This window comes from Triticum dicoccoides, chromosome 1A (assembly GCF_002162155.2).
Source record: "Triticum dicoccoides isolate Atlit2015 ecotype Zavitan chromosome 1A, WEW_v2.0, whole genome shotgun sequence".
Lineage (NCBI taxonomy): Eukaryota > Viridiplantae > Streptophyta > Magnoliopsida > Poales > Poaceae > Triticum > Triticum dicoccoides.
Window position 1 is genome coordinate 60,474,913 of NC_041380.1, and position 18,589 is coordinate 60,493,501.

General features: G+C 49.8%; 1 protein-coding gene across 1 annotated transcript; it reads right to left on the reverse strand.

The window, feature by feature from the left end:
* Positions 1-1,198: 1,198 nt before the first annotated feature.
* Positions 1,199-3,052, reverse strand: LOC119363010. Its single transcript, XM_037628309.1, has one exon. The coding sequence runs from the start codon at positions 2,927-2,929 to the stop codon at positions 1,289-1,291; it is 1,641 nt and encodes a 546-aa protein (XP_037484206.1). The 5' UTR covers positions 2,930-3,052; the 3' UTR covers positions 1,199-1,288.
* Positions 3,053-18,589: the final 15,537 nt, after the last annotated feature.

The window sequence follows — 18,589 nt, forward strand, 5'->3', positions numbered from 1 at the left end:
TGAGGTTCGCCTCGCCTTGATATCTCCGCTCATCGTGAGCCTGCCTAGCTAGGCTACTCCAGAGGAGGTCTTGCGTCGTCCGCCTCGCGAGGCTTGGCCCCTCGCGAGGGTCTTGGGCGCTTTGTTGGTGAAGATGGGTCGTACGTCCTGCTGGCTCAGCCACGCCGCGGGCCGCGGGCAGGCAAGTCTGGGGACCCCCATTCCCAGAACGCCGACAAACCACATAACAACATACCTTGTTCCCTTTGTCATCGGTATGTTACTTTCCTGAGATTCGATCGTCGGTATCATCATACCTAGTTCAATTTCGTTACCGGCAAGTCTCTTTACTCGTTCCGTAATGCATTATCCCGTGACTAACTCATTAGTCACATTGCTTGCAAGGCTTATAGTGATGACCATTACCGAGAGGGCCCAGAGATACCTCTCCGATACACGGAGAGACAAATCTTAATCTCGATCTATGCCAACTTAATAAAAACCATCGAAGACACCTGTAGAGCATCTTTATAATCACCCAGTTACGTTATGACGTTTGATAGCACACTAAGTGTTCTTCTGGTATTCGGAAGTTGCATAATCTCATAGTCATAGGAACATGTATAAGTTATGGAGAAAGCAATAGCAATAAACTAAACGATCATAGTGTTAAGCTAATGGATGGGTCTTGTCCACCACATCATTCTCTAATGATGTGATCCCGTTCATCAAATGACAACACATGTCCATGGCTAGGAAACTTAACCATCTTTGATTAACGAGCTAGTCAAGTAGAGGCATACTAGGGACACTCTGTTTGTCTGTGTATTCACGCATGTATTAAGTTTCCGGTTAATACAATTCTAGCATGAATAATAAACATTTATCATGTTATAAAAAATACAAATAACAACTTTATTATTGCCTCTATATTTCCTTCACTTTAGTGTACACTTATTTATTTATTTTGAGAAGAAATAGTTGCCACTTTATTCAATGTTCATAGCTCCTTCCCGTGCAACCTCCGAGCTAACCCACTCGCGAGGCACATGGAGCCAAGTTTTACAAAGCCATCTAATACAACCTTCCCTAGTTAGGACATTTATTTGGAGACGGAGGAGTTACTTTTTTCACTTCAAATATAGGTTTGGGGGAAATCCCATGTTCTTTTTCTTTCTTGTACTCCCTACGTCACTAATCTAAAACAAGAATTTTAGGATGATGGTAATGCAAGGATCATGTAAATCTAAAATAAGAATTTTGGGATGGTGGTAACATGGAAGGGTCATTACAGTTCTTAGTCACAAATTTACAATGGAGTCGTCGCCATTAGCGGTAGCTCGACCTCGTGCGCCCACTCGACGCACCTGGTCTCGAAATGACGGCTCCTCACCTCGTTGGGCAGGTAGCTCAGCCAGACCTTGAGTCCCAGGCGCCACCTCATGGTCCTCCCCTCCGCCTCCCTCCGTACCCTCCACGTCACCTCCTCCGGCAGCTCGTCGCCGGCCACCACCAGCCCCCGCATCTTGCTGAACGCTCGCCCGGGGCCCCCGTACCGGCGCCTCATGCCGCTGCGCGGGTCGGCCTCTCTGCTGCCCGGGCGCCACGACGAGACCTCCGTCCCGGTGGCCGGGTCGCACAGCACGCCCTCGAACACGCCGGCGCTGCCCTCCGCCTCCTGCTCCCACCGCCAGCTCCGGTTCCGTGCCCGCGACGACGAGCGCATCTTCGCCTTCACCCTCGGGTCGCCGCCGAGCTTGGTGGCGCCGGAGAAGGCGCCCTTGACGGTGCGCGTCGTCTCGACCTCCCGCTCCGGGTTCCCCGTCGACCGGCCCAGGCTCGGGCCCGTGGCGTAGGACGAGCCGAACCTAGGGCCGACCCAGAGCCGGATACGCGACGGGAAATGCCTCTCGCCGTCCAAGACATGGTCGTCGTCGACGTCGTCTTCCCCAGTGCCGGTGTCGTCCTTCTTACTATACCCGAGCCGCACGACGCGCACCCGTATGTTGTCGACGTGCACACCGACGACGATGAAGCCATTGTCTCGCACGCTCACCGCGTACTCCACCTGGGCCACGGCCTCCAGCTGCTGGTGCACCAGGCCGTACCGCAGCGCCGGCTCCTCCGGCAGCTCATGAGGCAAGGCCGTGATCGTCGCCGGCGATGTCGCACCAGCGACGCGGGGGATGGCGAGCACCGGCGCGTACCCTCTCAGCACCCAGAGGCCGTGCACCTCCGTGGCGTACGACAGGCACGCGACGTCGGGCTTGGCCGGCGGCTTGGGCGCCGACTGCATCTCCCGCAGCAGGCACCACTTGGCCAGCATGTAGCCGAGCGACCGCATGAACCGCTCCTCGACGTCCGGGCCGACGGAGAGCAGCAGCCCGCCGAGCGCCGCCGGGGCGCAGCCGGCGAGGGCGCGCTCGATGTCCGTGCTAAGAGCTTGGAAGAAGAGGAACCCAAGGTCCGCGGGGGCCTCCAGGGCGCACAGCCAGAAGAGACGCATGAGCAGCGCCAGCGAGAAGAAGTGTGAACCATCATCGACGCCCGTGGCCGCGATGACGGCGGACACGACCTCCGCGTCCAGCAGCTTCGACTCCGACGACGACGCGTCCGGTTCTCTTCTCAAGGAAGTGATGGACGGCGAGAGCGCGGTCACCTCGTCGAGCAGCTGGGCCAGAAGCAGCAGCCGCGGGGCGACCTCGGAGGCTGCCGCGAATGCCTCGGACGTCCAGAGTACGCGGCGAGCCACGCCGTTGGCACTGTCTACGGCGATGGAGAAAGCGACGACGGCCGTGCCGCCGTCGGCGGTGGTGGTGCAGTCGGCCTGCAGGACGATGGAGGCGCCCTCGGCCTCGGGGGAGGCGGCGAGGGGGATGGATGCCGTGGCGGTGCCGGTGCCAGCGCCGGGAGGAGGGAGGGTGGCCAGCCACGGCCACACCTCGTCCATGGGTTGTGGCTAGGAGGAGGACCGGATACGTGGGCGTGATGGCGCGCGCGGGCTGTGTACTTCTGTGGTGTGCCGTTGTTCGGTGTAGCTGCTGGCACGGAATGGAGGTTTGGTTGGTTTGGAATGTGGAGGCCCGGTTGCCCACATAGGGTACGACGTGGACTAGCAGAAGTGAACAACCGCCTTACATCTATTTCTTGTTACGTCTTCAAAAAAAATCTATTTCTTGTGCGGATTGCTAAATCTCAGTCAAATAAGACCTAACGAAGTCGCAGTCAACATTATATTTGTGAGATTTTATGTGAAGATTCGTGCATTTTTTTTCATTCTTTTATATGTTGTGTTACTTGATTGAAATTTGATTAAGCCTCAGTGACTGAGATCTAACCACACCCTTTCTTGTGTACTCATTTTTGGCTCCGAATAAAATTGTGTACTCATTTTCTCAACCACAAAAAGGGCCCGACAATTGAACACTCGCCTAGATAAGAAATTGAGTTCAACCCCAACTCCACTTCTGACGTCCGATACACATCTAACAAAAATGGCTGAGTGTATGTGCGTATGTATGAGCATTGGTGTCTACTGTGTTAAAAAAAATACAGTTCTAGCGAACTATAGTATCCTTCCTCCTCCTTCGGTACCGGTCTGTCAGCCCGTCCTCTGAGACTAGGACGCCGGCTTTCACCCTCCATGGCCAACGGTGTTGTCGTATGTGTCTCTCCGCCTCCTCAGCCTTTCCTTAAACCCCTACCGTACTCCACGCCGATGGCTACCCCCGCACCCACGCCGATGGCTACCCCCGCACACGAACCAATCTAAAACTATGTCATCGCCCGTTCTTGATGGTGTTCCCGTCTCGGCCTCGAGGTTGCGCTTTGTTGGAAGCATAGAAATTTTCAGGTGACCGCAGAGGGATGCACTATGGGTGGTTACCTAGAAATGATTAGTCATCATTCACTTTTTACTGTAGCTAGCGTACACACAGGAAAGCCCAACATCGGGACCAGGCTTCAGGCATGCGTTTTACATGTTGGATCTTCGAGTTGACACCCCATGACGGCCTATCTTGGCAGCAATAAGCCACATGAATGCAAGTTTTGCGTGCTAGGTGAAAGGATCGATATGGTTGACTAGAGGGGGGGTGAATAGGCAACTAACAATTTTTAGCTTTTCTTTAACAATTTAAACTTTGCATCAAAGTAGGTTGTCTAGATATGCAACTAGATGAGCAACCTATATGATGCAACAAGTATAGGAACACAAGCAAGCAAGTGATATGATACAAATAAGCTTGCACAAGTAAAGGCACGAGATAACCAAGAGTGAAGACGGTGGAGACGAGGATGTGTTGCCGAAGTTCCTTCCCTTTGAGAGAAAGTACGTCTCCGTTGGAGCGGTGTGGAGGCACAATGCTCCCCAAGAAGCCACTAGGGCCACCGTATTCTCCTCACGCCCTCACACAATGGGAGATGCCGTGATTCCACTATTTGTGCCCTTGAAGGTGGCGACCGAACCTTTACAAACAAGGTTGGGGCAATCTCCACAACTCAATTGGAGGCTCCCAACAACACCACGAAGCTTCACCACAATGGACTATGGCTCCGCGGTGACCTCAACCGTCTAGGATGCTCAAACACCCAAGAGTAACAAGATACGCAAGGGATTAGTGGGGGGGGATCAAATTTCTCTTGGTGGAAGTGTGGATCGAGGCCTTCTCGATCACTCCCGAGCAAATCAACAAGTTTGATTGGCTAGGGAGTGAGATCGGGTGAAAATGGAGCTTAGAGCAACAATGGAACTTAGGGTTGGAAGAGATGAGTCAACGGGGAAGAAGGGGACCCCTTATATAGTGAAGGACAAAGATCCAACCGTTATCCACCTACCAGCCCGCGGCCAGCGGTACTACCGCAGGGTCGCGCGGTACTACCGCTTGCTGCCAAGCGGTACTACCGCACGGTCATGCGGTACTACCGTACAGGCCCGCGGTACTGCCGCAACCCCAGCAACAGCAAGATCAGATCTGAGACACAGGAGCTGAGGGCGGTACTTCCGCGAGCGCGGTACTACCGCAAGGCAGGACTCCCTAGCTAGCCAGGGGGAAGGAAACATCCGTGCCTACTTCCGCAAAGAAACGGAAGAAGCAAAAACCCGACACAGTAGTACTGCAGAGGGGCGGTACTACTGCGTGACAACATAGCACGGTACTACCATGGAGCGAAAGCGGTACTGCCGTGGTAGGTGCGGATGTAAAAAAAAATATCCGCCCCTACTACCGCGAGGGAGCGGTACTAGCTTGGTGGGCAACGGTAGTGCAGCTCCAGGGGAGCGGTACTACCGTGGGCACCTGCGGTACTACCACGCCGCAGCATGGTACTACCGCTGGTGCCTACGGTACTATCGCTCACCTGGGAGCAGTAATACCGCGAGCCAACGCAGCAACCAGAAACAAGGCGGCGAGAAAGCGGAGGATGCTCCAAGGGAAAGGAGGGGACAAGAAGGAGGCGTGTACGAGATGATTCCACCCAAACATTTCCGACGCGGACCCCCTCTTAATAGTACAGCTTTCCTACGACTCAAATCCACCAAAAAGAAACGTAGAAAAGACGTTGTCTTCAACAGTCTTCGAGGGGCACCCAACCGTCTTGTGCCTAGCGATGAAATGTCTGGGATACTCAAGGCACATGATTAGTCCGCAAACGTGTTGTCATCAATCACCAAAACACCTTAGGGATAAATATGCCCTTACAATCTCCCCTTTTTGGTGAATTGATGACAATACGGGATTTACACAAGGGAAATAATATTACGCAGCCGCAAACCCTTCTCTCTAGAATATAGACGGGCTCCCCCTAGATGTGTGCCAACTAGATGGGTGCTTTGGACTGCATGACACACATACTAGGATTAAAGCTCCCCCTATATTATAGAGACAAGGCATATCTAGTAATAGGAAGGCTAACACTAGACAGGATAGCAAAATAAGTTAACTAAGGTAGATAGAGTGCATATGTCTTACACCATATGTAGGATAGGTCTCGAAGGCACAAAACAAACAAAAGCAAACGAGGTTCAAACGACAAAGACAAAGCAAACACATCGACAAAGCAAACACACCAAGCACGACACAACGCAAATCCCTACACTCTCTCCCCCTTTGGCATCGAGACGCCAAAGAGGCAGAGAGGACATCTACACACACGGGGTGGCTCAAGCAGAGAAGTTGTCCCACTGCTCCTCGTGCTCCTTGTCAGACTCAGCGGCGGGGACGGGCTCCTCGATGTCTTCCTCTGAACTGGTCCACTTGTACCCTTGCTTCGTCATCCAGGCAGCCTCTGGCGTGATGACGTCCTCAGAACTGCCAGACACATCCTCTCCAAAGAGCCTCATGACCTTCTTGTCATGGCGGCGACTCTCCTTGTCAGCCACGTGAGTCTTGTACTGTCCCTTTGCCTGCATACAGAAGAGAGTCTTCATCTTGTCATTTAACTTCTTGGCCCACGACGGCTCAGAGGAAGGAGTGGTAGACCTAGCAGCATGATCCTCAGCAACATGCTCTGCACCAGCCTCCTCCTCACCAACAGCCCTCCTAGCAGAAGAAGCCTCAGCACGGGTGGTAGTATTGGCCCAGTTGGGCTTGACGCGGAGGCTGATGGACTCATGCCGAACCCAGTCTGGAGCAAGGAACTCATCACCAGGGTACATCTTCTCCCAAGTTGTGGAGAGCAACAGAAACAGGTACGGTCCATAGATAGGTACCTTGCGAGTGAACACCGCAAACCGAAGCTCACACCACATGATGTGTGAGACATCAAATGGCTGAGTCTGAGATGAACGTGCCTCTGCACACAGGGGAAACATGTCCACTAGATAAGCATGAACCTTGTCCTTGTCGCCAATGCGTGGGAATAGAGTGTTGCGGAAGATGCGATGCATGATATCCAAAAAGGAGTTCAGCACCCAAGTCGACTTGCCATTGGGGAGCACCTTCTCAACAAGGAATGGCTGAAGCAGGTTCTTGTTGGCAGACTCAGAGTTGGCGTGGGGGCGAACACCAACGGGGGTGTGAAGCCCGTCATCAGGAATGTGAAGCAGATCCATGAACTCCTTCCATGTAGCAGACAGCTGATGGCCGTTGGTCATCCAGGTCATCCTCCGTTCATCCCCGGGATGAAAGTAAACAGAGGCAAAGAACTGACAGATAAGCTCAGGGTCATAGTCAAGGTGAAAGGAGATCACTAGCTCAATAGCAAACTGCTACACCAAGTCCAGAGCCTCTCCAAAATAGTCATGAAACTTGTCCTTCCGCATGTGATTCATGTCTATCCACTTGACATCCACGAAGGTATTCTACTTGTTCTTGATCACATCCAGATAGATGAGAGCCTGTTGCTTGGTCCAGAACAACTCGGTGCCTCTGAGGACAGCCCGAGGATTCACATAGGGTTTGATCTTCCGGCGTTCGACATACTCAGTGACTGAAATCTCGTCCATGCCCTTAGCAGGTTCCTTTTGCTTGCTGGCAGTGGTCTTGACATTGCGCTTGGGGGCATTGGAGCCCTCTGGTGCTTCATCTTGGGGGTTGCGCAAACGCTTGGAGCCAGTGTCACGACTGGGATTGGAACGGCGAGAGCCACCACCTGAGACACAAAGCGCAAAACACACACGACAAGCAAGAAGGATCAATGCAAAGACCACAACAAAGCAAAAGAAAACATGCAGAGAGCACACGAGATAATTGCCATGAGAGAGATTTGACCCCTACGGTAGTATTGCTAAGTGTTGCGGTACTAAGATTGTAGTACCGCTCTTAGTCGCGGTAGTACCGTCTAAGGTCATGGTAGTACCGGGTCTAGGAGCGGTAGTAGGAGCTTAGTGCCTCAGCTAGCGCGGTAGTACCGCGTCTGATGGGCAGTAGTATCGCACGAGCTAGCGCAGTAGTACCGCACCGGATGGGCGGTAGTACCGCACGAGTGGTAGTACCGCTCATGAGACACGGTAGTACCGCACCGCGTCAGATCCGAACAAGTTCAAATCTGAGAAAATCCCGCGAAACCGCGGCAGTACTACGGTTGGACAAATCTACCACAAGACAACATATCAAGTATGATTCCTACGCAACACGACTCTCCTACATCCTACTCTTGCACAGATTTGGTCTAAAATCTCAAGAATAACAAGCATCTCCCCAAAAACCTAGAAGCTAGAGAACAACCAAGAAAAAGAGGGATTTGGGGAAAAACCTTGGTCCATGGCAAGAGGAAGTGGTGGGGAACGATCCCACCGGTCGGAATCCGAGGAGAGTGGCCGGAGACGGAGATCCGGCGAGGACCTTTGGCGCCGTTCTTGAGCAAGAGAGAGAGAGAGACGTGGGGAGAGAGACGAGTGAATGGGTATGGGGAGTTGGAACTCCCCTGCCCGAGTCATAACCCCCATGCTCACTCGATGGCGCGGTAGTACCGTGCCTCATCGCGGTAGTACCGCTCGGCGGAAGTACCGCACCTGAGCGGTAGTACCGTGCCCTGGTGCGGTAGTACCGCAGCAAGCCGCGGTAGTACCGTGGGCTCAAGAAGATGCACGTTTCAAGCACACGAAAAAGATGTCTTTGCACGAACACTCCGAGGCAACACGACACCACAAGACCACGCTACACACAAAGGCAGAAAGGCAAACGACAAAACGAAACAACCACGAGACACCACCTCTCCAGAGAGATGGCGGTGGCCGTAGCCACCTATGTTTGAGTCAATTGGTATGGCACTGCGAAGAATTATCCTTGGGCCCATGACCAAAACTCGTCTTTGAAGCACAAGTACCATCAAACATGGCTAATGTAAAAGACTTGATCAATTTATGCATAATGGGGGGAGGGAGAGTTCATTGAGAGAACAACACTCCCCCTATGTCCATGCCTACATCTAAACAAGACAACACGTTGAGTATGGTGGGGTGTGCAAGGGTTCAAGCAACATTGCTCGAATCAATGATATTTAGCTCATGCCTTAACTCGCAAAATCTTGCTTCATCCAAGGGCTTCGTGAAAATATCTGTAAGGTTATCATGAGTGTTGATATAGTTGAGCTCGATCTCTCCTCGCCTAATGTGATCCCGGATGAAGTGATACCGGATCTCAATATGCTTCGTCTTGAAGTGTTGCACCGGGTTGAGAGAGATCTTGATGGCACTTTCATTGTCACACCAAAGAGGCACTTTGTCACAAATGACACCGTAATCCTTTAAAGTTTGCCTCATCCATAAGAGTTGTGCACAACAACAACTGGCCGCAACATACTCCGCTTCGGTGGACGAGAGAGACGCACAACTTTGCTTTTTGGAAGACCAACTTACCAAAGAGCAACCAAGAAATTGGCACCCTCCGGAAGTGGACTTCCCATCCACTTTGTCTCCCGCCCAATCGGAATCCGAATACCCTACAAGCTTGAAGTTTGCTCCTCTTGGGTACCATAAGCCAAAGTTTGGGGTATGAGCCAAATATTGAAAGATTCGTTTGACCGCCACATAGTGACTTTTCTTAGGTGCGGCTTGAAACCGTGCACAAATTCCCACACTCAACATGATATTCGATCTAGATGCACAAAGGTAGAGCAAGGAGCCTATCATGGAGCGATATACCTTTTGATCCACCGCTTTACCATTGGGATCTATGTCAAGTTGGCACTTGGTGGGCATTGGAGTGGAAGCCGGCTTGACATCACTTAGCTTGAATCTCTTGAGCATGTCTTGAGTATATTTGGCTTGGTTGATGAAGGTTCCTTCTCTTCTTTGCTTCACTTCGAACCCTATAAAGAACTTCAACTCTCCCATGGAAGACATCTCAAACTTTGAGGTCATGAGAGCGGCAAATTCCTTACTGAAAGCTTTGTTAGGGGAACCAAAGATAATATCATCAACATATAATTGGCACACAAACAACTCCCCTTTGACCTTCTTAGTAAAAAGAGTGGGGTCGATTAGCCCAACTTCAAAACCACGGTCTTGTAACAACTCGGTAAGGTGGTCATACCATGCACGTGGGGCTTGTTTAAGGCCATAGAGTGCCTTATCGAGTTGATACACATGATCGGGAAAATAGGGATCCTCGAACCCGGGGGGTTGCTTGACATATACCAATTCATTAATGGGACCATTAAGAAAAGCACTCTTCACATCCATTTGTTGTAACTTAAAGTTATGATGAGAAGCATATGCAATCAACATGCGAATGGATTCAAGACGAGCAACGGGAGAAAAGGTTTCACCGTAGTCGATACCCTCGACTTCGGAGTAGCCTTGTGCTACCAAACGAGACTTGTTGCGAATGATAATCCCATGGGCATCTTGCTTGTTCTTAAATATCCACTTGGTTCCAATGACATTGTGGTTCCCCGTCGGTTTTGGCACCAATCTCCACACTTTGTTGCGCTCGAAGTTGTTGAGTTCTTCGTGCATGGCATTGAGCCAATCCGGATCTTCGAGCGCCTCATAGTCCTTGTGGGGTTCGACACAAGAGACAAACGTGTGATTCTCACAATAGTTTGCTAATTGTCTACGAGTGCTTACCCCCTTTCTTAAGCTTCCAAGCACATTCATCATGAGATGATCCTTGGTGGAGAGCTTGGAAGCAACCTTGGCGGCACGACGCTCCAATTCCTCCTCGGGGGTGAGACGAGGAGTGGTCACTTGATCATCTTGAGCGTCGTCTTGAGCTTGTTCTTGTTCTTGAACTTGCTCGGAGGAGAGAACTTGACCTTGGGCATCACTTGATGTGTCAACACCGTCTTGAGCATGATCTTGGCCTTGGTCATGTTCTTGAGGATGAGGGCCTTCATGTTGTTCTTCGGAAGCATGTGGGCCTTGGGTTGGTGATGGCTCCACTTGAGTGGAGCATTGTCCTTCTCCTTCGGCCACAAGGGGTTCCTCAATGGGTAGGATAAACCCAACACCCATTCTTCTTATGGCTTGAGGAGGAATTTCATCACCTACATCACAAGTGCCACTTTGCTCCACTTGGGAGCCGTTATTCTCATCAAACTCCACGTTACACGTCTCCTCAATAAGTCCCGTGGATTTATTGAGGACACGGTAAGCATGAGAGTTTGTAGCATAACCAACAAATATGCCCTCATAAGCTCTAGCCTCAAATTTAGACAACCGAACACCTTTCTTGAGAATGAAACACTTACACCCGAACACCCGAAAGTACTTGAGGTTGGGCTTGTTACCGGTGAGTATCTCATAAGGAGTCTTGTTCAAGCCCTTGCGGAGGTAGAGCCGATTGGATGCATGACACACGGTGTTGATGGCTTTGGCCCAAAAGTTGTACGGAGACTTGAAGTCCGCCATCATGGTCCTTGCCGCATCCATCAATGTCCAGTTCTTCCTCTCCGCAACACCATTTTATTGAGGGGTGTAAGGTGCGGAATATTGATGCTTGATCCCCTCATCACTGAGAAACTCATCCAAGGTGTAGTTCTTGAACTCGGTGCCGTTGTCACTTCTTATTGTCAAGATCTTTGCATTGTGTTGACGTTGTGCTTCATTTGCAAAGTCAATGACGGTTTGTTGGGTCTCGCTCTTACTCTTGAAGAAATACACCCAAGTGTATCTTGAGTAGTCATCCACAATCATCAAGCAATACTTCCTACCCCCAAGACTATCGAAGGATGGAGGCCCAAAGAGATCCAAGTGAAGGAGCTCCAAAGGCCTCTTTGAGTAAATGATAGTCGTGGGAGGGTGAGCCTTCTCATGTAGCTTTCCTTCGATGCACGCACTGCAAGCACGATCTTTAGCAAAACTAACATTCGTTAGTCCACGGACATGGTCCCCCTTGAGAAGACTTTGCAAAGATCTCATATTGACATGGGCTAGACGGCGATGCCAAAGCCAACCCACATCAACTTTAGCCATTAGGCATGTCGCAGTCTTAGTGGGTCGCTCCGAAAAGTTAATCACATATAGACCATTCTTGACATGCCCAACGAAGGCTACTTTAAGAGTCTTGATCCACCAGAGGGCCACGGTATCGATATCAAAGAAAGTGGCAAAGCCCATGATTACAAGTTGAGGAACGGAAAGTAAATTGTGTGCAAGGGACTCAACAAGCATGATCTTCTCGGTCGTGAGATCATGAGAGATGACCACCTTGCCAACTCCCAATACCTTAGAAGATGAGGCGTCACCCCACTCGACATTGGTGGGCATAGATGGAATCTTGTGCACGTCCACCACCAAGTCCTTGCTTCCGGTCATATGATTTGTAGCTCCGCTATCGAGCAACCATGATCCCCCACCGGAAGCAAACACCTACAAGAGATCAATGCTTGGTTTTAGGTACCCATTTTGTAATGGGTCCTTTGATGTTAGTAACAAGGGTCTTTGGAACCCAAATAGACCATTCAATGTATTCATAAGGAGAACCAACAAATTTGGCTAAGACATGCCCATCACTAGCACGACATAACATATAAGAAGGATTAAAGTCGCCGGCTTTGATGAGAGGACTGGCATTGCCCTTTTTGACAGCGCCACCCTTCGCATTGTTCTTCTTCTCCTTGGAAGCACTCTCTCCCTCCTTGACAAAGGTTTGCATGAGAGGAGGAGGTCGTTTGGTCTTGTCATTCTTCTTCTTGTTCTTGGACTCGGGCATGTACCCAACCCCTTCCTTGGCCACAACTCCCTTTTGGTTGGTCAAGAGGTCGTTGAGGTTCTTCTTGCCTTGTATGAAAGTCGCAAGACCTCTCTCAAGTTGCCCCTTTAGCTTAGCATTCTCCTCAACAAGATGCACATGCTCACAACACGGGTTAGTAGCATTTGCATTATCGATTAACATCATACGAGGAAAAGTGGCTTTTTCCTTGGTTAGCTTTACTTGAAGTTGATCATGAGACTCTTTGAGGCTAGCATGAGCACCCTTCAAGGCCTTGTGAGCCTTGTCGAGTAGATCAAACTCCTCTTTGAGTCTAGCAAGATCAACCTCAAGTTTGGCTTTCTCGGAGTTTAGCACATGAGAAACAATGAGAACATGATCATAGTCTTTCTTTATCTTAGCATGATCAATGTTGTGTGACTCCTCAAGAGCCAAACGAAGACCATGCTCTTCCTCAAGAGCATTGGAAAGATCCGAAATCTCATCGGCATAGTCATGATTATGCCCTTCCATCTTAGTGATGGTATCTTCGTGAGCCTCGATCGTGTCATTGGCTTCACCAAGTTGTTCCAAGAGAGCAACAAAGTGCTTCTTGGATTTACCCTTAAGTTTTCCCATAAAGGCCTCAAACTCATTCGCCTCCACATTAACTCCCTCATGTTCATCAATGCTATCCGTCGAAGAAGGATGATTAATGATGGTAGTTTTGATGTTGGGGGTTATCTTGTTGGTGGCTTTAGCCATGAGGCACTTGGCGGTGATGATCTCATTGGGTGAGTCGAAGAGAGACACCCGTGGAGTCGTCGCAATGGCAACTGAGGCCATGGCAGCCAACTCACCATCTTCATCATCGTCATCATCCTCATTGTACTCTTCTTGTACTACCAATGCCTTGGGAGGAGTCTTCTTGGTGAAGTTGCTCTTGTTGGGGAACGACTTGGCCTTGTCCTTTCGGATGAGCTTGCCACCATTGTCTTCCCTCTTCTCATACGGGCACTCCGCAACAAAATGACTCACATTGCCACAATTGTAGCAAGTCCTTACACGTTGCTTGCTCTTTGTGCCACTTGAGTTGTTTTTGTTAAAGTTTGGCCTTGAGTTTTTCTTGCTCCAAAATTGCCTTGAAGCGAGTGACATGTGTTCATGATATGCATACTTTGTATCTTCGGGGTTGCTCTCATCTTCTTCCTCTTATTCTTCTTCAACGGTGAGCTTGGCCTTCAATGCAAGGTTGGGCTTCTTTGCCCTTTGAGAATGAATCACCGCATTGTCGGCGGTCTTTTCCAAAATGTTCATGGCCACAAACTCATCCAACACTTCGCTTGAGGTCAACGTGTGGAAGTCCAGTCTTTGACGAATGACGGAGGACATGGCCTTGTGGTAGGGCATCATTGCCTTGAGGAATTTGCGCTTGATCCAATTGTCATCCGTGTCCTTGCTCCCGTGATCTCGTAGTGAGACCGCGAATTTGGTTACTCTCCGATAAAGCTCACGAGGTTCTTCATCCTCTTTCATTGCAAACTCATCGGCCTCATCCTGCACCACTTCATAGTTGGAGCGTTGAATGCTTGCGCTTCCTCGGTAGAGAGAGACAACACAATGCCATGCATATTTGGCCAAGGCGAAGGGCCGAAGATGAGGTAGGTCTTCGGGTGGGATTGCATCTTGAATGATGAAGACAGCATTCTCATTGAATTGATTATCCGCGGCTTCTCGAGGAGTGAAGTTGCTTGGATCATGCGGATAGAAACCTTCTTCAATGATTCACCAAAGATTAGTGTTCACATGATTTAAATGACGTTTAAAGCGGTAAACCCAAGAATCAAAGTCCTCATTTTTCACAATCTTAGGGGGAGGACCGGCATGATTCAAATGAGTGGAAGGAACCGGTCCACCATAAACAAGTGGTGGTTCCACATGAGCAAAGATACCGGTGCCATTCTTACCACTAGAAGAAGGAGCATTTTCACTACTAGCTTCCCCCTTATCGGAGGTAGCATCCGTCACCTTGTCGTTGGGATTACCCACTTTCAACGGTGCGGTAGATAGTTTAATCCCTTCAAGGAATTTAGTAAACATGCTTTCAACCTCGGTCGTCATGGAGGTTTTCAATGTCTCCAAGGCCACATTGAACTCCTCACGAGAGACCGAGGTTTCCCCATCGCCCGTAGACGAGATCGGATTCACACCGGAGTGTTCCTCCACACCGTCTACGGTATCAACCATACTCTTCGGACGGTAAAGTCCTTAATAAAGAGACAAGGCTCTGATACCAATTGAAAGGATCGATATGGTTGACTAGAGGGGGGTGAATAGGTAACTAACAATTTTTAGCTTTTCTTTAACAATTTAAACTTTGCATCAAAGTAGGTTGTCTAGATATGCAACTAGGTGAGCAACCTATATGATGCAACAAGTATAGGAACACAAGCAAGCAAGTGATATGATACAAATAAGCTTGCACAAGTAAAGGCACGAGATAACCAAGAGTGGAGACGGTGGAGACGAGGATGTGTTGCCGAAGTTCCTTCCCTTTGAGAGGAAGTACGTCTCCGTTGGAGCGGTGTGGAGGCACAATGCTCCCCAAGAAGCCACTAGGGCCATCGTATTCTCCTCACGCCCTCACACAATGCGAGATGCCGTGATTCCACTATTGGTGCCCTTGAAGGCGGTGACCGAACCTTTACAAACAAGGTTGGGGCAATCTCCACAACTCAATTGAAGGCTCCCAACGACACCACAAAGCTTCACCACAATGGACTATGGCTCCGCGGTGACCTCAACTGTCTAGGATGCTCAAACACCCAAGAGTAACAAGATCCGCAAGGGATTAGTGGGGGGAATCAAATTTCTCTTGGTGGAAGTGTGGATCGAGGTCTTCTCAACCACTCCCGAGCAAATCAACAAGTTTGATTGGCTAGGGAGTGAGATCGGGCGAAAATGGAGCTTAGAGCAACAATGGAGCTTAGGTTTGGAAGAGATGAGTCAACGGGGAAGAAGGGGACCCCTTATATAGTGAAGGACAAAGATCCAACCGTTATCCACCTACCAGCCCGCGGCCAGCGATACTACCGCTCCAGGCCAGCGGTACTACCGCAGGGCCGCGCGGTACTACCGCACGGTCATGCGGTACTACCGTACAGGCCCGCGGTACTGCCGCAACCCCAGCAACAGTAAGGTCAGATCTGAGACACAGGAGCTGAGGGCGGTACTTCCGCGAGCACGGTACTACCGCGCCACCATGCGGTACTACCGCAAGGCAGGACTCCCCTAGCTAGCCAGGGGGAAGGAAACATCTGTACCTACTTCCGCAAAGAAACGGAAGAAGTAAAAATCCGACACAGTAGTACTGCCGAGGGGCGGTACTACTGCCTGACAACATAGCACGGTACTACCGCGGAGCGAAAGCGGTACTACCGTGGTAGGCGCGGATGTAAAAAATTACATCTGCCCCTACTACCGCGAGGGAGCGGTACTAGCCTGGTGGGCAACGGTAGTGCAGCTCCAGGGGAGCGGTACTACCGTGGGCACCTGCGGTACTATCGCGCCGCAGCATGGTACTACCGCTGGTGCCTACGGTACTATCGCTCACCTGGGAGCAGTACTACCGCGAGCCAACGCAGCAGCCAGAAACAAGGCGGCGAGAAAGCGGAGGATGCTCCAAGGGAAAGGAGGGGACAAGAAGGAGACGCGTACGTGATGATTCCACCCAAACCTTTCCGACGCGGACCCCCTCTTAATAGTACGGCTTTGCTACGAGTCAAATCCACCAAAAAGAAACGTAGAAAAGACGCCGTCTTCAACAGTCTTCGAGGGGCACCCAACCGTCTTGTGTCTGGCGATGAAATGTCTGGGATACTCAAGGCACACGATTAGTCCGCAAACGCGTTGTCATCAATCACCAAAACACCTTTGGAATAAATATGCCCTTACACTAGGTGATCCTACTACGTAGCAAATCTTGAATTGAGATTCATGATGATGTTCTTTAAATTTCTAATACAAAATTTAATAGTGTCACATGATCATACCATAGGCGAAAATTAAATAATACAACAACTTGACAGGAGCCTGAATTATTTTGGGCATTTAGTTAAATCGCTCTCCATCCTCCCAATCAAGATCCAAAGGCTCAGTCGCCTTCTACTTTCTCTAGCCTTCTTAGTCCACCTATAATAATACTAAATGAAAAAATGAAGTTTTTCAATAAAGAATGAATTAGTGGCATTGTATTACTGAAGAAAGAAATCATGGAAGGAAATTTGACACCCATCAAAATATCTAGAAACAGCCCTGGTATCTCTAACCTCCTTTTTGCAGATGATAGTTTGTTTTTCTTCAAGGCATCAGTAGATCAAGCAAAGGTTATCAAGAGAGTTTTGGAGACCTGCCAAAGGGCCACGGGTCAACTACTAAGTGCAAACAAATGTTCGCTTCTTTTTAACGAATTCTGTCCGAAGGAGACCAGAAATGGAATCAAAGGTGGTCTGGAGGTAGAAACAACATCATTTGAGAGTAAATACCTGGGTTACCGACACCTGATGGGAGAATGAAGGATGAACATTTCCAGCCCATCATGGACAGATTCCGAAAGCGTTGCAATGATTGGTCCAAAAAATTTATGTCTTTTGCTCCTAAGGAAGTGCATGTCAAGTCGGTGGTCCAGACCCTCCCAACCTACACGATGGGTGTCTTCCTCCTATCTAAAGGTTTCCGCGAGAAGTATGAGAGGATGATTCAAGAGTTCTGGTGGGGAGACGATGAAGGGCACATGAAAGTGCACTGGATGTCGTGGGAACGCATGATAAAACCAAAAAGAGCAGGGGAATTGGATTTAGGGATATGCACCTTTTCAACCTAGCCTTATTAGCGAGACAAGGCTGGAGACTTATCCAAAAACCAGACAGCCTATGTGCGAGAGTGTTGAAATCCAAGTACTACCCAAGCGGGAACCTACTGCATACCCTTTTTTGCGACTAATGCTTCACCGGCGTGGAGGGTCATTGAAGCCGATCTACAGCTGCTGGAAAAAGGCATTGTATGGCGTGTGGGTGATGGGAGGAAAAATCAGATCCAGAGAGATCAGTGGATACCAAGGGAAGAAGGGCTCGGATCGGCAAGCTTTATCAGAAGGTCAAGACGAAGATGGGTCAACCAACTTATGTTGCCTGACAGAAGAGCATGGAACGAGGAATTGATAAGACAAATCTTTTACCCATTTGATGCTGATGAATTTTGCAGAATTAAGATCCCCAATGCAGTGGTGGATGACCGGATTGCATGGCATTATGAGAGCAATGGGGTTTTCTCGGTCAAGAGCGCATACAAAGTGGCTGCCTCCATTGAACAACAAAACAGGCATACCCCTGCCAGCTCATCTAGCTCCCCGGGAGATCGAAGCATTTGGGACATAATATGGAAAGCAAAAGTTCCGGAAGAGGTCAAAATATTCTGTTGGAGGATTGCAACGAACACCCTTCCTACAAACAGGTTCCGAAGAACTATAACACACGATGCCACATGCAATATCTGCGGCAATAGAGTGGAAGATGAGTATCATGCTGTGGTAAGGTGCACGAAAAGCAGGGCGCTAAGATTTGCCATTAGGAAACTGTGGCAATTGCCGGCAGAGGAGAAATTTTGGCACACAGGTGATGACTGGCTGCAGCTGTTGCTAGGCACGGAACCTGAGGAATCTCGTCGCAAAATAATGTTACCGTTATGGAGGTGCTGGCACTTGCGGGATGATTGTGTGCATAGTGAAGGCAGAGAATCTATTGGGCAATCAGTGTGCTTCCTACACAAGTACGAGGAAGATCACCCCAGTTTGGACTAGTAATGGATATTAAAGAGGCTCTGACTTGTTTTGAGTCGTTCAAAATTGCTACTGTGGGGAGGAAATGCAACACCATGGCACATGAAGCTGCGGCGGTTGCGAGAAGAGAACGCAATTTCATGAAGATAGCCGACGTGCCAGACTGCATGTGTTCGCTCTTTAGGGCTGAATGTAATCC